Here is a 12691-nt window from a genome sequence, read left to right on the forward strand (position 1 = left end):
TCCACTGTCACACAGATGCCTATGGATAGATGCTTTCATGCACTCAACAATCCATGTCGTTTTCTGATTTCCCAGTAAAGACAATATAGTGAAATTTACATATACTCTTGTGATTTAAAAGGATAATGGTAGGGCCACCTCCTCTATGTGTAGGAAAATAGTTGAGGAATCATTCTCAAGAAGTCCCTAGAGTGGGAAAGGCTTACATCTGGGTCCCTATGGCAGATGAAATGATTGCTTATTTGTGCATTACATTAAGAAACAAAGAGTCAAATTTCTTATGGATGCACGGGGATGGGAAGAACCTTAGCTCCTCGGGCACTGGTTTATTTTCCTCAGAAATTCTGATGCACAGCCCTAGACTGTAGAGAGAACTGTGTCCTGTCTGAGTGTACCTTGGCTGTGGGTGAGACCATTCCCAGATGACAGAGCTGTTGGAAGGTCTTGTAATCAGGATTTTGCATTTGACTGTGAGTGTTTTGGACAGCCCGAACAAACTTGTGATTTTGAAATTCCTTCTCCCTCCCCACAGAAGCAGAAGATGCGTTTATCAACAAAGACAAACTGAAGAAAGAGGTGAAAGCTGCACTATCAGAAAACGCCACGCTGAGCTGTGAGGTGTCCCAGGAGAAGACTGATGTGAAATGGTACAAGGAGGGGAAGCTGATCACATCCAGCAAGAAGTTCAAGGTGGAGTCTGAGGGCAAATCTCGTCGCCTGGTGGTGGGTCAGCTGGAGAAGAAAGATGCTGGGGAGTACACGTGTGAGGCTGCTGGCCAGAAACTGACCTTCAAGATCCATGTCACAGGTGGGAGAAAATTGGCTGGCCTGGCCTTCCTTCTTCTAGAATATTTAGAAAAAGAAGTATGTTATTATATATCTTCTATGTAAAACAATATAAAATATTTAAGACGGGGGATCCATCCTGGATAAACTTAAGGGGCTACGCATCTCCAAAGAATGATGAAAAGTGTTGATTTCACTTCTGAATCCCCACATGCTGGTGCAACCAGAACTAGTTTGCAGTGCTGATGATTTTCAGTGAATTTCATAGCAGGGCAAGGGCACAGTGGAGAGCAGTGCAGTGTCAGTCCATGTCTGCACTCACCAAAACAATACACAAAAAAAGAGCTTTGAAAACAACCACCACAACTCCCCCTCTCTTCTCCCCCCAAAAAAGCACTCACCAAAGTAGTTTTAATGTTCTTCCAATAGCTTTTTATGTAGTATTACCTGTAAGTCAAGGTAAGACGATTGGGCAACACCATATTTTCAAGAAACTCTGTTTTTCTCTCTATCTCCAGAGCCAGAAGTTGCATTTACAAACAAGGAGAAGGTACAAAAAGAGGTGAAAGCTGCGCTATCAGAAAACGCCACGCTGAGCTGTGAGGTGGCCCAGGAGAAGACTGATGTGAAATGGTACAAGGAGGGGAAGCTGATCACATCCAGCAAGAAGTTCAAGGTGGAGTCTGAGGGCAAATCGCGTCGCCTGGTGGTGGGTCAGCTGGAGAAGAAAGATGCTGGGGAGTACACGTGCGAGGCTGCTGGCCAGAAACTGACTTTCAAGATCGATGTCACAGGTTAGAGGACATGTTGGCTCTTATCACAGAGCAGTCCATGACTTTCATTTACAACAGGCTGAACCGCATCACTGTCTGACTCCACGAACTGTGTAGACTGGATGTTGAGTAGTGAGGTTTGTCAGGCAGCCAGCTTGAGTACATCCACTGTCACACAGATGCCTATGGCTAGATGCCTTCATTTGTGAGGTCAGTCCCACTCAGCAGTCCTTGTTGTTTTCTGATTTCCCAGTAAGGACAATATAGACAAATTTACATATTCTGTTGTGCTTTATAAAGCTATATGACCATCTGCTGTATGTGCAGAAAAATAGATGCGGAATCATTCTCAAGAAGTCCCTAGAGTGGGCAAGGCTTACATCTGGGTCCCTATGGCAGATGAGAAGGGTTGCTTATTTGTGCATTACTTTAAGAAACAAAAAGTCAGATTTCTTATGGATGCATGGGAGTGGGAAGAACCTTAGCTTCTCGGGCACTGGTTTATTTTCCTCAGAAATTCTGATGCACAGCCCTAGACTGTAGAGAGAACTGTGTCCTGTCTGAGTGTACCTTGGCTGTGGGTGAGACCATTCCCAGATGACAGAGCTGTTGGAAGGTCTTGTAATCAGGATTTTGCATTTGACTGTGAGTGTTTTGGACAGCCCGAACAAACTTGTGATTTTGAAATTCCTTCTCCCTCCCCACAGAAGCAGAAGATGCGTTTATCAACAAAGACAAACTGAAGAAAGAGGTGAAAGCTGCGCTATCAGAAAATGCCACGCTGAGCTGTGAGGTAGCCCAGGAGAAGACTGATGTGAAATGGTACAAGGAGGGCAAACTGATCACATCCAGCAAGAAGTTCAAGGTGGAGTCTGAGGGCAAATCTCGTCGCCTGGTGGTGGGTCAGCTGGAGAAGAAAGATGCTGGGGAGTACACGTGTGAGGCTGCTGGCCAGAAACTGACCTTCAAGATTGATGTCACAGGTGAGAGGAGATTCTTTCGCCCATCATTCCCATTTTCAGGATATTTAGAAAAAAGTGGTATTATTTAATGAGATTTTTTCCTTTTACTCTTCGTATTTTGGAGACCATCATTGGATAGCCTAGCTATAATGTGGAAATCAGTCAAATAGTTACAAATACAGTTCTCTTTATATGTGTGTGTGCATGTGTGTATGTAAAACTTTATAAAATGCTTAAACAAGGAGCTGCATTCTTGGGAGCTACTCATCACTGCAGGAAAAGGGCTCTGAAACAGGACTCACTGACTGCACATCTCCATCTTCACACGTAGTTGCAATGAGAGGAAATCTGCAGTGCAGCTGATTCTCAGTGCATTTTAGAGCAGGATCATGGTGGATAGTGATTAGGTATCTGCTCAATGTCTGTACTCTTTTTCTTTCTCTTGGACTGGTTCCTTTCAGTCTGAGGGAAGGATGTGGCAGTAAGACTTGATGCGTGTTAAGTTCTTTAAGGTGTCTGGCAAATGGCAATTAGGGAAATAATTTGTTGTGGAAACTCATTCCAGATGCATAACCCCACAGGGACTGTAAAGTGGTAGAATGGTTTCAGCTTTCTAATTCTCTCTCTACCTCCTGATCGTCTTTCAAGTTGGATGACTAATGTGTCTTCTAGTGAACAAAAGGAATTTCAACATTTGGATGTAACATGAGCTGAGCTTTTCTGAAGGTCACAGTAAGGAGTATTAACATAGTCCTGAACATGTCAGTCCTGGTCTAGCACCCTTCTCACTTAACAAAACGACCTAAGAGACAACAGAGGCAGCTTTTGAGAGCCAAAGAAGCCAACAATACAGTTCTGTGAGACAGCATAGGACAGCTCTTGCCTCTAAAAATATGTTACACTACATTCAACTTCAAACAAAACTTTTCCTGTCTTGACTGGATCCTGCCATACAATGCTCTTATGAACCATCCAGGTGATCTTATGGTTAACTGATGTTTATATACTAATCCTTGTGTGATCTGTGACAGAGCAACAAAAAGCTTTTAAAAAAAACAGCCATCAAACAAAAAACTACTCAAACCCCAGCACAAAATGATTTGTATGTTCTTCCGGTAGCTTTGGATGTTTACTGTCAAATCACAAGCTTGGTTTCCGGTGTTACCTGTAAACCACAATATGGGGATTAGGCACCATCGTATCGTGGAGACATGGATTTTCTCTCTCTTTTCAGAGCCAGAAGTTGTATTTACAAACAAGGAGAAGGTGCAGAAAGAGGTGAAAGCTGCGCTATCAGAAAACGCTACGCTGAGCTGTGAGGTGGCCCAGGAGAAGACTGATGTGAAATGGTACAAGGAGGGCAAACTGATCACATCCAGCAAGAAGTTCAAGGTGGAGTCTGAGGGCAAATCTCGTCGCCTGGTGGTGGGTCAGCTGGAGAAGAAAGATGCTGGGGAGTACACATGCGAGGCTGCTGGCCAGAAACTGACCTTCAAGATCGATGTCACAGGTGAGACATACTTTGTCTGAATTACAGAAGAGGATTATAGTGTAACTATTGCAACATGATACATTTGGAATAATCAGGGCTTTGTTTCAGCCTGTAGAGTTAACACATCATCTGATTTTCCGTACCTTATTGCCTGGATTTCTAGAATATTTGGCTTTAGCATGACACAAAGGCCTATCTCATTCTCTGTTTATAGTAATAGCCACAGTTATAAATATAATAGAGATAATAATCAATATATTATTAATATTTCTCCCATTTCTGGGATCCCAAAGGGTTATTCTTATGCACTGAACTTCTTAAAAGGAAAAAAAAATTCAAAAATCCTTTTCCTGTTAGGCTGCTCATCCCATTTCTTAAATCTGAGAAGCTGGAATATGTTTTGTCATTTGCAGTTTTGGCAGCAGCATGCCTCGAGAAGGGCTGAAAACAGCATTTTTTACGAACTTGTGCTCTTGTCTGTTTGAGGTCTCAGCCTTCTGAGATGCCCTACTATTTCTGCCAGGTGCTAAATATCCCTTTGTCATGAAAGATTCTCAGCAATTGTGCTTTGGAACAGTATTCACAAGGTGCCCAAACTGCTTCAAGTATGTGATAGTAAAAGGATTGTTGATGTTGCAACAGTCTTGGTTACCTTGCCAGCCATGATCCTGCAACTTACCTGAGCACTTGCAGGGCGATAACATTTCCTTTGTCGTTTTGACATTCATGTTGTGATAGTGGAAAAGACCATGAAGAATCTGTTCCAGAAGCCAATAGTTCTGTGTTGATGTCAAGGACCCTTTTTGGTTCTTTGCCTGCCTTGACTCTTCCCTATTTTCACAGAAGGGTAAATATTGCCCAGTGAAGGCAATCAGTTTTGGCAAGTGGCAATCTAAATATTTTCCAAGCCTACGTAGAGAAATCTGTAAGATTGATTTCATTTTAATTCCTCAGTCAATATTTTCTTCCTTTCTGCATTCAGAGCCCAAACCTGCATTTATAAACCAGGAACAAGTCCAGAAGGAGGTTAATGCCATCCTGACAGAAAGTGCCACCCTCAGCTGTGAGGTAGCACAGGATGCAACTGAAGTGAAATGGTTCAAGGATGGAAAGCTGCTCATTACCTCCAGGAAATTCAAAATAGAATCTGTTGGCAAAACCCGTCGCCTTGTCATAGGGCAGCTGGAGAAGAAAGATGCTGGAGAATACATCTGTGAAGCTGCAGGCCAGAAGCTGACTTTCAAGGTGGAACCAACTGGTAAGTATTCACTTTGAGGCTCTAAGAAGAAATCTGTATGGCTTAGATGAAAGCTGGGTATTCCCTACCCAGTGACCATAGTGCAACCACCATTTTCCTTGGAGCAACACCAGTGAACCCCATCAGGCATTAATTCATGCTTTTTAATCTACTGGTTTTGGCTATGGAAATGCTATGTAGGTTTTTGCTTATCTGCTTCATACACCCCATTGCCCAACTTTTTGCAGTGGTGGGGAGCTGAAAGTATGAGTAAGCAATCTTGAAGAGCAGCAATAGAGATATGAGAAAGGTGAGTAAGAAAAGCTGGTCTGCTGCTTGTTTGTACCCCAATACTCTCTGCTTTTGTGGCCAAGTGTTGTGCAAGGTAGAGAAGAAGCCAAGAGAAAGACAGTAGAGAAAACAGAAAAGAAAACTGGACATAAATTCAAGGTTAGCACATTAATATTTCTTTTTAATTTGATCTGAAATCCTAAAAATGGGAGAGGAAAGAATTATACAGGTCATCTTACTTCTGAGAAGCAAGTTTTTTTTGGGGCAGTAGATAAAATATATATTTGCATTTCATTTCCTTTGTTTCTTTTCTAAGCAAAAAAAAACAAAGGAAATGAAATGCAAATATATATTGCATTTCTTTTTTTTTTTTTTTTTATTGCATTCTTTTCTCTTGGTTGCCTGACAGATCATTTTCTTTCTTCGTCCTCAGCAAATTATTATACTAGCCACAAATGTTCAGCCATCTTCCCTGGGTTATCACAAATTGTGGATGAGCTGGTGCTTTCCAATCCTAACTATTCTATGATTCTATGAGTCAGGAAAAGAGAGTAATACAAAAATGCTGTGTTAATGCTCAAATCCAAGTTGTTAATTTTCCTATTTTAATTACTTTCCTAGAACCAGAAGCTAAATTTGAAAATAAAGTTGTCCAGAAAGAGCCTCTCATTGTTCAAGAACATGAAAATATCACACTGACTACTTCAGTAACTCCTGAAACTGCTGCAGTAAGGTGGTTCAAGGATGGAACAGAAATCAAGGCAAACAAGAAATATGCAATCAAGAGTGAGGGCACATCCAGGACCCTGACAGTGAACCTGGCTGAGAGCACAGACACTGCCATATACACATGTCAGACAAAGAGTGACAAGCAAGAATTCAAAGTACAGGTGAAAGGTAAGCTGAGAGCAGCACACAGCTCATGTCCCAGCCCAACAGCTATGCTTCTCCCATGGTAGAATAGAGGTGAAGTACAAACTCTTTTTAAAACTGTTCCAGCCTCAAGGCTTGAATTGCTGTTGCAGCTGCCCTGGTTGCCCTACCATAGGCCACCAAAGTTCTTCTGCTCCAAAAGCACAGTTTTTATCCTTTGCTGGCCACTCAGGGTGACAAGGAAGCCTGTAATGGGTGCTTCTCCTGGCATCTGCTCTCCACACTCGTCACGCTGCTCTTCCTCCTAATCACAGTAGCTGGGGCACAGTAGAGCCTTAGCTCTTCTCCACTGCTCACCAGCATGACAAAGCTGATGAGGATCTAGAGGGATGCTGTGTGTGTGAGTTAGTTACAAAGGAATATTGGACCTGAATTGTATCTTCCTCATTTCGTGGGATGGTGCACCTGGGACGCTGTTCTTTGGTCAAGGCTAAGGCTAGAAAGTGACAAGAATAGTTAAGTACAGCTGATCCATGGGTGGGGATAAGAGGAGTGATGTTCCAGAGCAAAGCCCTGCTTTCTTCTCTTCAGACATTCACACTGGATATGTCAGCAATTAAGACACATTCCCTCAGTTCCCTTTGGAGTCATTGCAGAAATGTAGTTTCTAATAGGTCATGATCTCTTAAAGTATCACTTCAAGAGGAGAGAAATCACATCCTGGATTTCTCTGAGTCCATTGGCTCTGTCTCCAGTGATGGAAGAGACAAAAGTAGCTGGGGCTTATGCATCTGCACAGATTTTCAGTCAGGCAAATCAGGCTCTGACATAAAGCACCACATGGTCTCGTCAGGTACATGATTAGAAAGGCAATACCTGATCATATTTTAAGACACTGTTCTTGCTTTACGTAATTATAGTCATATTAAAATACCATGCTAAAGGGATCTTCCTAAATTTAAACCTTTCTGGTTTGTTTCTGCCTACCCTGATCCTCAGAAATCTTCTGGGGTTATTTTATTTTATTTTTTAAGCTGGCTGGAACCAGTTTCTTAGAACACGTTTATTATCTTTTTCCTTTCTCATAATTTTTCCTTCTTCTGGATCTCAGAAATCCCAGTGAAGTTTGTCAAAAAGCTTGAAGCTGTTAATGCAGAGATTGGAGGCAGCGTCACTTTGACCTGTGATGTGAGCCATGCTAAAGGGAGGGTGGTGTGGCGCAGGAACAAAGCAGAGATCAAGCCCAGCAAGCGTTTCCAGATTCATGAGGAGGGGGTCAAGCGAACCCTGACAATAACAGGGATCCGGGCTGAGGATGAGGGAGAATACTCCTGCGAGTCCAGAGATGACAAGTGCACCATTACCATCACCCCGAAAGGTATGTCTCCAATGGTGACAATGTAGAGGGGTCCTTGGATTTTGTCCTCACCTATTACAATTCTGTAAAGCTGAGTTTTTTTCAGTGTTTGTGCTGTCTGCTGTATTAACAGCAAAATACAAAACTCAGTGGCAATGACTCTCTCAGTGTCAGTGGACTCTACTTGTGTAGAACATAATGATTTTGGGACATGCTGAGCCTCCTAAAATGTGGGTAAATTGACCTTCATATTGCATTTGAGGCTGGAATTAAGTATCCCAAACTTAAGATGTGATTTTACCCCCTATTTGCTTACCTCTCTTTTCTGGTGTCTTCAGACACAAAACTTGGACATGGGAAACATGATGACCCATTATTATGATCACTCACTCTAAATAAAAAAAAAATGGATGCTTCCAATAAAATTGTCAAAGCTTTTGGCTCTGTGAAGGTGTTCATGCCATGTGTCCTAAATGTTTTATTCCTATCCATCAGCTCCCAGAGTGGTGAAATTTGTTACCAGTCTCATCAGCGTGGTCTCTGAGGAAGGAAAAGAGGCTGTGTTCAAGTGCACTGTCTCTCCCAGTGATGCCGTGGTCACTTGGCTCAGGAATGGTGTCAAGATTGAAGCCAGTAAGAAGTATGTGATTTCACATAAGGACGCTAACCACAGCCTCACCATCACTGATCTGACACTGGAAGACGCAGCTGAAATCTCTGCTAATGCTGAGGGTGTAGAAAGCACAGCCAATCTCAGGGTCCGAGGTAAGACTTGATCATGCCCCTGTCACTGATGCTACAACCTATGTTGTCATGTAGTCTTCCTTCTGATTATGCTGGTAAGAAAATTCTGCTTTTACATCATGAAACAGGGAAGCCCAGAATGCATTTGGACTGGAGATACATGTGCCACTATTTAAATTTTCTCTGAAAGCCTTTTTCTGGATCCTTTGCATTCTTACTAATATTTCTTTTCCTTTGGCAGAGGCCCCGATCTCATTCAAGAAGAAACTGGAGCCCAGAACAGTTGAAGAGAAGGACACAGTGACCTTGGAGGTAGAGCTGACCAAGCCTGCAGAGGTGAAGTGGATGAGGAACAACATTGTATTGAAGCCCAGTGAAAAAATAGAGATCAAAGCTGAGGGAACAAAACATATCCTGGTAGTTAAGGACATCTCCTTTGCAGACCGGGGCTTCTACTGCTGTGAGAGTCCTGATGATAAGACCCAAGCCAAGATCAATGTGGAAAGTAAGTTGAATGATCTCCAGTTCTATAAATACCCTGGATAGGGTTTGGAAGTGGATGTTGGTCTCTTTCGTTATCATAATGGCTACTGCCCAACCCACCTGCCATGGGGACAGAGGGACACAACCATGGGCTTGGCCATGGGCTTGTCCACAAGTCAAATGACTGAGAGGAGGTGAAAGCAACAGCAGTAAACAGGGAATGGCTTTCTGGTTCCTATTGCCTCTATCTCATCCCATCAGCTCTCAGCCATTCTGTTGACCATTAAGCTTCTTAGCTGATTCTTCTCTTTCCTCTGAAATTTATCACATTGTTCTTTCCTTTGCATGTCTCTTAGCAAACCATTCCCTCTTCAGCCACCCATTGCCCTAATTCTGCTAAACCACCTCTTTCAGAATATCTATTTATATTAGCCAGGGGTAAAAAAAACTACAAGAACAAATCTTCTACTTAAGGGTGCTGCCCTTTCAAGTAAGCTAATAGTGTCTCAGCAGTAGCCCTCTATTTCTGTCCTTTTTCCAACATCCTTTTGTCATGATTGTTACAGGATAGATGAAGATAGGATTAAAGCACTTGAGGACTAATTTTGTGTGTAAAGCCCCTGCCACCAATTGGTACTGTGTAGGTCATACATAATAGGTAAGGAAGACTTAATAACAGATTTCAGGTAAATGAAATGTTGTTATAAAGTGGAAGGGAACAATCTTTTCCCCATGTGGAAATAATGATGGGAAATAATGGACTTCAATCACAAGAAAGGTCCAGATTACACAATAAAAGAGGTTTTAATAGTTGGATGATTTAATAGGTTGTCTGGAGAGGTCTTGGAGCCTTCATCATGGGTTTAAGAAAATGTTAGTGAAATATCTGTTGTGATGATGTAAAGACCTGAGTGTGTCCTAGAATGGGACAGAAGAGCTAGATGATTTTTCTAGGTCTTTCCAACCTGATAATCCTGTGGTCTTCTGATGGAATCAAAGAAATCAGAAATTAATGACAGGCTGCCTCATACAGAGCAGGGTTTGTCAAATCACATTCATGCACTGCTAAGACAGTTCAATTTTCAAAATCTTCCTGGCTGACAGTTGTCAAAACCCCACTGCTTTAGCATCCATGCAGGGATCCATAACACAGGGCAGTTATCACTTCCATTGATGGTTACTCATCTTTATTTCCAAACTGAATGGCTCTATCAAAAACCAAAAAATAGTAGTGGCTAGTAGATTGTAGACTAGTCTTGGATTCATGAAGCCTTAATCTAGCTCATTACTTTCAGCTCCTTTTGTAGCTAACAGAAAGAAGAAACTTCCGGAGAGTGTTTAAAGATAATTAATTCAATTATCTTCTGGAGCGTCTAAGATTCAAGGAACATTGCAAGACTATGATCCTGATTTACAGCTAGTTTCAGGTTTACTGATTCAGTTAAATCAGGTGAAGAGGGTCAGTAGAATATAGAAATATAGCCTTTCCACAGTCACAATGTGTTGGAAGAATGCAGTGCAGTTTGCTGCTCCATCCTCTTTCAAACATTGCACCCAAGGCATTTTGTTCAGACTCTGTGTGATACTAATTTTCCTTCCAGCAAGATGTTTCAGCAGTTAGTTGTAGATCCAGTTACATCTGGTTTTAAGCACTGACTGTTGCTACAGCTAAGTGATAGAAATAAAAATGATGGAACAGTGTCTATATAGGAAGTAATTGGGTAGTCCTGATAACTGCCGACAGTGTTTTGTGTAAAGTGAGTTACACAAGCATAAATGTGTATCTGTCTCTGGTTTATAAACTTCCTATTCTGAAGGAGAGAGAGGATTTTGCTGTATGCTTCCTAGGTAGTCAGCTGCATTCTCATCACTTGTGCTTTGTGTCACTGGAAATTAGCTCCTCTGTTGATGAACCGGGATGGTTTCATGCAGTGATGGAAACTCGTGGACCATAATCGAAAATAGGAATCAGCTTGCTATAGGAGGGAATTCCTTTTGCATATGATTATCCAAGCCTTATTTAAGAGATGAAGCAGGAAAAGGGCCATATACAAGAACCTCACTAGACTTACTGGATTCTGCATCCAAGTCCTCCAAATGAGGTGGCTCCGAGCTCTCACTCTGCTTTACAGCAGAAGAAAGACTTTAAAAGTAGAAGTCTAAAACTATGCTCCACTTTTTGGCATATAAGCAAATAACCTCTTTTCAGTAGAATGTGTAAGAGCTTACACTGAGGTCAGCAGAAGTTCTTTAAATGCTGACAGTCTGGGGAATTAAGCTACTATTATTTGATGCTCAGCTTTAGTCTAAGAAGCCTGATTTCAGAGAAGCTTTTTTAAAGAAGAAAGCCACCAAGCTGGACTGATACTGTTTGGTTTGGGATTGTTTTTGGAGCAAGGTAAATAATAAATAGCTATGTGAAAATCTGTTGATTTGCTCTAGTATAAAAGCTGCTTCATCAAAAGATAAGCATCTGTAATGAAAGCAACTGAGCTGCTCAAGCCAACAGCATATCTGATTGAGTATCTATTTTCAGTTGTAACCAAGAGATGTTTGTGGAAGATTTAAGTCAGTCATGGGTAAAGTGATCTTTCCTCTGATTCACCTCTAAGTGTTCAGCAGGGAACAGCATAATTAGGTCAATTAATTATAGCAGAAATTATACTGGGAACATGAGTATGAAATTTCAAATCTCTTGACATAAAATATTGTCTATTAAAAGAAATCCTGTAAAAGCTTTACCATCTACTGCTGCTGCTTTCTTTTTGGTGACTGCTGCTTTCTTTTTGCTGACTTTTGGAAAAAAGTAGTTTGTTTTTTTTCCAACGTTATGTACAGGACCAGGTGAGGATATATAGAATCATAGAATAGTTAGGGTTGGAAAGAACCTTAAGATCATTCAGTTCCAACCCCCCTGCCATGGGCAGGGACACCTCACACTAAAGCATGCTACGCAAGGGTTCATCCAACCTGGCCTTGAGCACTGCCAGGGATGGAGCATTCAGTTTGAAATTGCTATGCTGTTTAGTTAATGCTTTTGCAAGTCCCTTTCACGATCTCTTTGGAATAATTTCAGTTTGATCTTTGGTCCATTCACTTTGGTCCAAACACTGTTGAGTGTTTACTACCTTAAGGGAAAGGTTAGACAGTAACAGGTCTAAACTGCTGTGTTCAGTTTAGAACATGCTGTGTTCAGTTTAGAGGATAAGGTCCCTTGGGGAGATAGGCACTGGCCACAAAATCAGATCAGAAATAAGGGGTGATGCAGCTTCTAAAGAAAAAAACCAGGAGAGCTGGTGTTTAAGTTTGCAAAGCAAAGAATAAGGGGCTGGAAGTGTCTGTACATCCATCATTTGTCTGGTTAAGACATGTTCTTGGTGCAAATTTGAGCTTAAGTGGTTGTGACCTTGGAGAAGACCATGAGAGGGGAATCAGTGTGGTTTCCTTGAGAGAGGAATTACACAGGATCCTGTAAAGGAAGCATGTGCTCCTCCCAAAAGGTGCTATGACGTATAACAGCCAACAGGGAGGCACAAAAAAAGAATAATGGAAGGAGATGGCATTGCATGGAGTCTGCTACCACCCTCCTGGAGATAGCCATACTGTGCTTCTTTCTATCCAGTTTGCTGATAAGGCCATACTGTATTCACATCGCCCCTGTGGGACCTTTGGAGAAATAGTTTGTGCCCTGTT

The 12691-nt window shown here is 41.8% G+C and overlaps 1 protein-coding gene across 1 annotated transcript in view; it reads left to right on the forward strand.

Moving 5' to 3' along the window:
- Positions 1-12691, forward strand: part of OBSCN (obscurin, cytoskeletal calmodulin and titin-interacting RhoGEF) — a 174172-nt gene that overhangs the window by 30473 nt on the left and 131008 nt on the right. Inside the window, 9 exon segments of the mRNA XM_034060452.1 lie at positions 533-864; positions 1055-1580; positions 2267-2542; positions 3756-4031; positions 4996-5271; positions 6163-6438; positions 7526-7792; positions 8267-8536; positions 8757-9020. Coding sequence (XP_033916343.1) covers positions 533-864; positions 1055-1580; positions 2267-2542; positions 3756-4031; positions 4996-5271; positions 6163-6438; positions 7526-7792; positions 8267-8536; positions 8757-9020 — 2763 coding nt within the window.

Source organism: Melopsittacus undulatus, chromosome 1, assembly GCF_012275295.1.
Source record: "Melopsittacus undulatus isolate bMelUnd1 chromosome 1, bMelUnd1.mat.Z, whole genome shotgun sequence".
NCBI classification, from domain to species: Eukaryota; Metazoa; Chordata; class Aves; order Psittaciformes; family Psittaculidae; genus Melopsittacus; species Melopsittacus undulatus.